Source organism: Pteropus vampyrus, unplaced genomic scaffold (genome assembly GCF_000151845.1).
Source record: "Pteropus vampyrus isolate Shadow unplaced genomic scaffold, Pvam_2.0 Scaffold360, whole genome shotgun sequence".
In the NCBI taxonomy this organism is placed as follows: Eukaryota; Metazoa; Chordata; class Mammalia; order Chiroptera; family Pteropodidae; genus Pteropus; species Pteropus vampyrus.
Window position 1 is genome coordinate 519,164 of NW_011889141.1, and position 10,099 is coordinate 529,262.

Sequence of the window (10,099 nt, forward strand, 5' to 3'; positions counted from 1 at the left end):
GAATTGAATTCTCTACATGTTCATGGTTTTCTCAAAACCTCATTCTGTTTTTCACCTCATAAATCTCACAACCATTTATCAATGGTTTATCACTCCTATGGTTTAAGGGAAAAGTTGCCAAAATCATGGAGAGCAAAGTTTCGCTACATAAAATTCAATTATTGAATTCTGGCTGAACACGAAGGAATAGGCTTTGGATTCTGTTTCAGATAAAGAGAATTTGTGTCCTTGATTTTTCCAGCTTCTAAAGGCCGTCTGCATTCCTTGGCTTGCAGCCCCTCCTTTGTGGCCACATCACTCCAATCTTTGCTTCCATCGTCCCAGCTCCTTCTCTGACTCTGACCCTTCTCCCTTCCTCTTATGAACTCTCTTCCACCTCTTGATAACATTAGATCCACCAAGATAATCCAAAGTAACCCTCCCATCTCAAGATTCTTAATCACATCTGCAGAGTCTCTTTTGCCTTATAAGGTAACAGATTCGTAGGTTCGCGGATTTGGATGTGGACATCCTTTTTTTTTCTCTCTACCACAATTGCTCATCCAACTCTAACCACCTAGGACTTGACTTAGGTCTCATGGAATAATAATGAAGAAGTTAATCTATCTCCTGGGGGCCGGGGGGAAAGGGTCACATAACAGAGCAATTAAAACTCTAATATGAGAAAAATATCAAACGAACGCAAATGTGACATACTATAATTGGAAAATGAGCACACATGATATAAGATTTGTTAGAGGGTTTCCACAATTATGTAGCTCTGAGGATTATCAGAAGGAGAAAGCCCTTAGCTTTCGATTGTAATCAATCAAGATGATGCGAAAGCCTGGAGAATGATGCCGTAACGCTGGTTTTAGCAAAGTCAATGGCATAATCTCTATAGGTTCCTAGGACAAAAGAGCATCTTAAACACATTCATTTGATGTTCTTTGCAGAATTAAAACACTTTAACATAACAGTGAAGGAGATGCATCAATATTAAACCCAATATTAGCAGATGGGCATACTGGACCAAACTAAAGTTCCCTTTTCAAATAGATGAAGAAAATGATGGAAACAACTTACTCCTGAGGGTGTTCGATGTGATTGGCACTGTCAGATGCTTTAAATGTATTATCTTACTCCAGCCTCACTGGATGTGAACAGATGGTTTGTCTTAGGCACAGAAACCTCAAGCATCTCACCCAAGGCAATTCTGCCAATAGATGGCAGAGGAATTCCCACCTGTATAGAGCCTGAGTGTGGAGGCAAAGCCATGAGAATCCAGTCAAATACAGCTGTCTATTCTCTTTACTGTTCATTTTGAAGTCAGAGCCAAGAAAGCCCACGTCTTCTCAGTTCTGAAGCCCAGAAATCTCCCTCATCTAAGCGACTAACCCAGTTGGGTTGAATTCAGTCACCTATGTCCTACGACGAGCATGCATATAAGTGTTAGGAAAAGGACAATGACAAAGGAGAACCTAGCCCCTTCTGACATGTTCATAAAACATGAAAATAAATATTGGGATCGGCTTATCAGGGAGTCATAAGGAAAAATCAAGATGGTGTCCATACAATGATAAAATCATGAATCTGCTAAGGTACCAGTTTACAGCGAGGGTATAGCCCCTTCCAGAAAGCCATAAAAGAAACTATTTACACAATTTTTTTTAAAAGGCCATCGCACCATTTTAAATCACAACCACTCTTCTATATTCTCTCTTGTTCATACCAGATAGTGGGCCCGAAGCAGACCAAATCAAAGAAATAAGAAGGAGGAAACTTCTTAGCACAGAGACCTTCTCTCCCTGACGAAGTCAAAACCCATTAAGGGAACAAAAATCCAGTAGTTAGCCTTGCCATGCAATGACTCCTCACTCGGTGCAGTTTAATCATCCCTTAATAGAGCTTCCGGAGAGCTTCCCCCCTCCCTCCATCATTTTATTACTGGAAATAGCAGGTTCTGATCAAATGAAGAGGGCAGGTAAACGGTGTCCAAAGAACCAAGTCTCCCAGGGATCCGTGGGGATATCTGTGAGCCTATGCTATAACATTTTCCCCAACCACTTTTTGGGAAGAGTTGCAAAGCTGCAGAAGAATTGAAAGCATAGTACAGTGAACACCCATAGACCATGAATTAGACTGTCTGACCTCTGAGAAGGACATTAAGAAATCACTCAAGGGAAGGGGACTCTGTCAAGATTGATTTTTTTTTACAAAATGCGGAAGCAGTTAAGGTTAGACTTCCTGGCTCTGTTGGCTTCTCCTTCGCGGGTTGATAAAATTGGGCAAATCCTGTAGCCACTGGCGCAGCCCCTACTAGCACCCAAATAAATTGTTTTTTAATAAAGCAAAACAAAAAAAGAAACATACCATAGACCAGAAAAAAATGGCTCCAACTGTGGGCAATGAAGTTTATCTTCAAATCAGAGTTTTGTGATCCTTAAATCACCCCATATGGTGTCAAAAATTGGCCCATGAATGACATCTATTCAAAATCTCCAAAGGCCTTAGAAAAGATCATTTTATGGGCAATACACAGCGCTTTGTTGGGTTCGCTTTATAGGACGCTATGGTTTTCTATACCCAAGTGATCAAGAAAGGGTCAGACTTTAAGAGCTGGAGCCAGAAATGTGTTTGAAGGCTTTCTTTCCTTCTCTTCTCTGAACTGGGTTAATTAAATACATCTGAGTGTGGTATGGGGTATAAAAACACTCAGGTTTCCCAGATCCTCTCATCTTCCTGTTGCCTGAGGAGCTCTTAGCCCAAGATCTAGCATAATGAAGGCCTTCGTGGAATTAGAAGGACCACTGCTTCTGTTCGTTTCCTTGATTTGGATGTGTTCTGGGCAAAAGCGAGGTATAAGAGTGGACCCTGACTGATGATCCTTTGGAGGGGTAGTTTCTCAATGACCCTGAGTCAAGGGGCTTCTGGGTGCTTGGACTTGATTGCTCCTCCTAGAAGTTAGAAACTCGATAACTCTCACAGCCCCCATGCTTTATCTCCCCGTTGGGTCCAGCCAGGACTGCTGAATGAGCGAAGGAGTATGCACTCGAGTTATTTTCTCTGTAAGTTCTCGGAATTAGTCTCTCCTCTTTCTTCCCCCCTTTTCCCTACTTGTCAGCTACTGGCATCTCCCACAAAGTCATCCCTGGACCATTCACTGTTTCACACGACCCTCTCCTCCCTTTGCTGTTCCCTCATCGGTTCTTCCGCCATGTCACGCCTGAACTTCTAATCACACATTCTTAACTGGTCTCCCGTCTCTCATTTCCTCTCCCCCTTCCAGAACATCATCTCATGAACTTTCTTAAGATACGACTCTGACCAAACTCCTGAAAAACTCCAGTGCTTCACTGAGGCCCCCGGAGCGAAGCACAGACTGGCCGTCAGCTGGCCATAAAGACTGTCCTAAATGCTCCGAAGGAAAAGAAAGATGGATTACGAATGCAGGCAGCAAATGGAGCTGATGGAGTTCGGAGGGCGGCGCCGGGGGGGACGGGATTTCTTGGAGAGGTTATAGTTGAGGTAGAACCTCAGGAAATGGCATTGTCTTTACTAAGGGGTGGGTTTGGGTGTTGGGGTGCAGGGAACACTCTGCTTTTTTGTCTTAAGTTAAAAAAAAAAAAAAAGTTGTGCAAGATACTTCTATTTCAGAGGTGGTGATCTGTGTCCAGGCTGCTGAAATAGGGTCAGTGTGAATGGAATACAGAGAGGTTGGAAAAACGTGATTTGAGGAGATACAGGGGTAGAAAGGGCAGTGGAGGATTTTGAGGTGGTGGGAGGCGGGGTGTCAGCAAGAAGACCGCTCCCTCTGCACAGAGCATTCTCTAAAAGCAAGCCTTAGATTAATATACTGTCACAGTGGTGATTGGAGGGCTGAGGAAAATGTAGACATTGTGTTAAAGCTAGGAACGGAATATTGGGTTTGTGATAGCAGCATCAGGACTCAGTAGCGAGGCAGGTAGGAAAAAACATAGACGAGGACGACCCCCATTGTGCTGGCACCCCACAGTGAGCAACACAGTTTCTGCCCCCCACCCCATCTGGCCCAGCCCTCAGGGTCCAGATCCCAAGGGCCAGGGCATGGTTTTCTTCTGAGGCAGGCACTAGGTGGAGCAGGGCCTAGCAATTCCTGTTAAGGACTTCGATCGTTTTCTTAGTCACAGCGGAAGCCCTAATCAGGAGACCGGGGAGCGGTGATGGAGATACGCATGGTGTGCTGGGTGTCTGCTGCATCTGGGTTGACTTAAGGTCTCAGCCACCCTGTAAGTTTTATGTCAAAGCCTTGTCTGATGCCCATCCCCCGCTACACACACTGCCATCATCATTAGCAAAACCATTTCAGACGGATGAAGGAGCGTGGAAGATAGAATCAATTCTAGACAAGTAGCCCCTCATAACAAGGTGTCCGACGTGGTGGAACCCTAGCCTGACCGTGCTAGACTGCTGAGGTGACCCCTTAGTAGATAAGAGACTTGACCACCAGAAGTCTTTGAGTCCCTATTTACTTCGTCTATCAAATGCAGAGAAGGCTTATTCAATTTCCCAAGGATATTAGGAAGTTCAAACTGAAATAATAATAAAAATATGATGGTTCAAGTAAAAAATGAATCTGCAGGTGCTTTATAAATATAAATCACCCTCAAAGTTTTAAACAATGGAATTTAAAAAGTGGGATTTTTTTTTTCCCCAGTAGTGGACTATACTTGGTGACAAAAAAGGGTGGGGAGGGGACATATAAAGCTGTTAGGGCTTCTTGTCAAGTGTCCCTTATGCTTTAGAGCTGACAATGAGAGCAGTTTCTATACCCTAAGTTCACCCTTAACAATGAAGCTCGCCCTAGTAACCTCACGATCAGGCAGCTTTATTTGGGTTACTTCTGTTACTATTACAGCACCATAATACTTCAAGACCCTCACACACGTCTAAAATCTAATCGCGATCTTTTCTCTTTTCCTGAAAGTAGGTCCATTTTATACTTCTGTTTCTCTCCTCCCAGCATTTAGGACAGATGGTATCAGTGTGTTCAGCTTCCATTTAGCATTTTCTCTCATCTATTTACCTGCCACGTGCCTGACTGTTGCTGGCAGTAAAGAGTTTCTGCCTTTATGGAGCCCGTGTTGCAATTGGGGAGAAAGACTACAAACAAGAAGCTAACCGATAATTCCAGATTATCAGGGTGATCGTAGGAATAAATAGGGTGCTGCGAAATGGGAATAACTATGGAAAACAGAAGAAAAACCACTTGAATAAGATACTTGTCTAGGTCTTCTGAGAAGGTGACATTGAACTAGGACATGAAAGCAGCAACATCAAGGCAAAAATCCAGAGGAAAAGCATCCACCTATAAAGAACTGGAAGGAGGGTGACAACCTTGGGAGATCGGTGTGGCTAGAGAGTGGCCATTAAAACAAACAGCTATAGCTCCCTGGGCATTTTGGAAATTTATGCTGCTTTATTCTGAACCAGAGTGGAGGTAAAGAAGGTACAGTAAACCTCCTGCGATTCAAGGTACACTCCCGTACGACAAAGAAGTGCCCCACATGAATTTCAAATATTGCCCCATTCTCCTATATAGATGCAAACCTGTTCATAATTATCTGAATATATATAATTTCCCCTTCATATAGACAAAGCGTATTTTTTTCCGAGGAAAAACAACACATTGTTTTGCTTGGAACTTTATCGGCTTGTTCATCATTCTGGAAAAATCTCAGCAGTGTCAACGAAAGCCTACTCTGGTATTTGAAACATCTATATCTGTATTAGCAGCAGTCTCCTACGTGATGGCTCTGATGTGTCAGAGGACTTGTAAGGTCTACCTCAGTATCTACTCACTGATATACATTTCACTTTATTATATACACTGCTTTCCTTTTATTTCTTAAAATATTATAATTAGTGAATTACAGTAACTTTTTAAAGAAATATGTGTCAATAGGTTATCTATGAATTTTTTTTAGGACCAATAAAGAAGGCATTAAAATTGCTTATTGTAATATTAGAGCATTGGGCCTGATAAGTTGATACCTACTGGGTTAGTGCTTTTGAATCAAGGAAGGGTAGGGAACAAGAGATTTGGGGGCCAGGGCAATGAAGGTGTTATAGGCCAGGAAGATTTTAGATTTTATACTAATTGCCATGAGAAGCAATTAGAGTTATATCCGGGCTGGTGAAATAATCTTTACATTTGCAGCTGTGGAAGCAGCGTGCTTTTTAACCAGGCCACTGAGCAAGTCCAGGAGAGACGGGTGGTGGTTCGGGCCAGGGTAACAGTGAGGAGATTCAGTGGTAGACTGAATACAGGTATGAAGGAAAGGAAGGAATTGGGAGTAAATCCTAGCATCTCTTGGCTCGGGAGTTGGATGAACTGTGGTGATATTGGCGGAGACACAGAGAGAACAAATTGGATTAATATCAGGGCTTCTGTAGAGCACATGGACCTTTTGAGAGGGCTGTTTCAAGTATCCTCTTGGATCTCTAGTAGCTAATTGGAGAGGTGACTCTAAACCTCAGAAGTCCAGGTCAGTCTACTCTCTCAGGTAATGTCATTCGAAGAAAACGGACCCAAGCGTGGTTTTGAGTCCCAGCTCACTATCAGTTCTCACCACATTTACTGCACTTCCGCGGCACACAGCCATGGGCAAAAAGTTAAAACACAGGATCCGTTTTCAGAGTTTAAGCTTTCCAAGGATACCAGGTACTAGGGAACTCAGCACTTAGTATGGGTGCCCTCGTAAAGACCTGGGCCCCTGCTCCTCCAGCAAATGAAGAGGCTCAAGGAGCTTCTACAGTTCTTTCTTGGGTAAAAATTCTGAGTGCTATGCAAATCGATTCTGGCCATTTGGGGAGCACCAAGGAGGAAAGGGGACCGTTTGAGGGAGGTCAAAAGAGGGGCGTAGGTCTGTAAAGGGAAAGTTTTTTTACACAAGTCTCTAAGCTTCATTTCTTTTAGTTGAAGATGGTCTTCCTTCATGATACCTAATGCTGCTCAACCTTCTTCGAGCTGTTCCTTGAAAGACTTACTGATTTTCTTCTCTTTGCCTCTTTTCGCAGTGTTGGTGGAATGCAGCCGTCTTAATTTTCGTGCTATAGCTAAAAGAGCACTATTTTATCAAGATGAATTAGTAGGCCCTGATGAATTACTGCTGGGGACTGGCTGTCAGGCAATTCGAGTGCGACCAGATGAACTTGACTTTGATTATCCCCTTAGTCTCTGTGGAATTGCAACACAGGTAAGAGAAATGATTGTTTACCCGGTACCATCTATAAAGTTGTGGCTTTGCACTTTTTCTTATTATAGTATGCTACTGGTGTTGCTACTTGGAACCGTAAACTGAGCAGATACCTAGAAAGGACGTGAAGATTTTCTGTTTCCATTCATTCACCAGCGACCCATTATGTGTAGGACATGGAGTGTAAATAAGAAACTCACAGACCTTTCTGTTATGAAGCTCACGGTCTACTAGGGTAGAACACCTATTACATGTAGAGCATGATCTATCGTCAAGCATTTTCACATATTTCCCAATCCTCATAATTCTACGAGGCTGATGTCATCACCATTTATGCAGATTAAAGAACTATGGGACAAAGGCCTATGCTGTCACCACACTTGAGAAGTTAATAACATTTATAGCAGGGCCTGGGCCAGAAACTTGGCTTGTTGACACTTGTTCTAATAAGGACTTTGGTTTGTTTTGTTTTTAATTTTGACTCTGGGATTAGCAACTCTAACTACAGAATGTGTAACAATGGTTTAAAGAAAATTTACTGGGGGAGTTTGGAGGAAAGAATGATCTGGGCGGGTCTTGAACGAGAAATAGACTTTACTTGTCTTTCTCTATCTCCTAAAAGGTTATTGAAATGTAACTATATTATATCAGCATCAGAATAAGGAAGTCTCTGGGAAGGTTTTGCTATAGAAGGTTTCTATCACATTGAAAGTACATATAAATATATTCAATTTATCTCATGTCGATTGGCATGGCTTTAAACACGAGACTAAATATTTTCTGCCGGGAACCTGGCCTTAAAGTCGCAGGCATGGGATAATTTGGACATGTTGGCATGAAGTCCTTTCAATGGATCCTCTTGACTGGCCCATAAGCATAGTGGTCTGAAAGCACAGTCTATGCTTGTCCCCCACATGCCATCACACCAGCCCTTAACCCCCCACAGTGAGATGCCAGTGACTTCGATGTTCCCCACTACACCTGCCATGGAGAGACCCAAAGGCATTTGAGACACTCTTAGTGGTTAAAAGCATCTGTCACTCCCAGAGTCCTTGGCAACGGCATAAACCAGTAGTTATTAAGCAGGGATGATTTTGTGGCCCAGTGGACATTTGGCAGTGTCTGGAGACAATTTTAATTGTCAAAACTCAGCAAGGGGTGCAGAGTGCTACTAGCATCTAGTGAGTAGAGGCTAGAGATGATGCTAGACACCTTACAGGGCCCAAGACAGCCCTCACGACAAAAAATGACCTGACCTACAATGCCAGTAGTATCGAGGTTGAGAAACCCCAGCCTAAGTCACCACACTTGGCTTCTCTCCCACGTAGGTGCTCTAAGCAGACTCACTAAGGAGCTCAGAATTGTGACAACTAAACCAGCCTAAACTCTGACTCTATTGCTATACAGTCCAGAAGAGGACATTTCATATTTTTTTATTGTTTTTTTTTCTTCTTATCCCTTGATTAGAATCCCTGAACCATATACATCATTTAGATCCCAGGAAATATACTATTCATCCATCTTATAGGATACTATATAGCTAATAAATTTAGACAACAATTTAACAACATAAGACTCTCTCAAAGTGAGGAAAAAGAATATACATGCATAATATATAGTGTGATCATGATTGTTTAAACAATGAAAGGCTAAAACAGGTAAAAATACACGCAAATAGTTACAGACGTAAAGCCAGGATGATCTGATTATGGGAATTACATGTCATCTGTGGGACACCAAACACATTCCAAATGTCCCTGGGAGGAGTACATGTTTTGCGTTGGGAAAACTCAGTTCTTAGCACACGTACAAACATCTTAATTAGTTGTCCTCCTAGTGGTCTAATGTTTTCAAGAGACCAGATTAAAGAAAAAATATCATGTTTTGATTCAGAGATCACATAAAGTATTTCGAAACACTACAGTAACTGTCTTTTTCAAAATCTTCTTCTCATGGAACAATTTTTCTCCTAAGTAGCTGTGAAAATTTTTCTTTCCTAGAATTTTAACTTGAGGAGTCTAACATAAAATGTTCAGGGTCAACCGACTCACTTGCCACTTCTATTCAAAACAAAATGCCAGGTGCTTTTTTTCTGTTTTCTGATGAAGCTAAGCGCCTCACTTTGCCAGCAAGAACTTTAATTACATTAATTGGAGCGAATATCCTGATCTCTAGAGACACTAACGTGGCCAAGTTTTTATTTGAATACATTAAAATATGTCGTGACAAGTGAACACGTATTTCAAAGCTCTCTTTTCCCACCAGGTTTTCGTCGATGGAACTGTCATTCACTCCTGGCTTACCTACACACCAAGGAATCAATTAATTTCTGCTGAACTTCGTTTGGAGTGTATAGTTCCCAGGTCAGTCCAAAATATCCATTGTCTCCTCCCTTAAATACCAATAGTGCGTTGCTGAAAGTTGTCGCTATTTATCCAGAGACCTTGAAAATCAGAACTGTTTATATACAGCTTCCCAGCTTTACAGCATGTCTGCCAATGTCACAGCAACTCACAATTTAGAGGTCAAAACTCAGGATGAGTGAGTTACACAAAAGTGCAAAGCCAGGAATGGACCTTGCTTCTCAATTCGAGACCCTTGCTTCTGTCTCTCTGCTCTCCCACAGACTATGAGCACACACTGGCAGCCCTAAGTCACAGCACCAACACATGACACACAGAAGAGTTGAGGTTCCGGAAGTTAAATAATTCATTTCCCCTCCTGGATTTGAAATCAATTAACTAATAAATCAATCATAGGATACTGAATATGTAGATTAGAACATAGCTTTGTTTTTAATAAAACCAATTGACAAATGAGGCTTTAGATCTGCCTCTAGGAACACTCCCACAAGTCCATCCTGAAATAAATTTGTTGACCCA

General features: G+C 42.1%; 1 protein-coding gene across 1 annotated transcript; it reads left to right on the plus strand.

Annotated features, from left to right (window-relative positions):
* Nucleotides 1-2,759: 2,759 nt before the first annotated feature.
* Nucleotides 2,760-9,762, plus strand: LOC105305051 (putative oocyte-secreted protein 1 homolog). Its single transcript, XM_011379486.1, has 3 exons — nucleotides 2,760-2,838; nucleotides 7,039-7,217; nucleotides 9,625-9,762. The coding sequence occupies exons 1-3, from the start codon at nucleotides 2,760-2,762 to the stop codon at nucleotides 9,760-9,762; spliced, it is 396 nt and encodes a 131-aa protein (XP_011377788.1).
* Nucleotides 9,763-10,099: the final 337 nt, after the last annotated feature.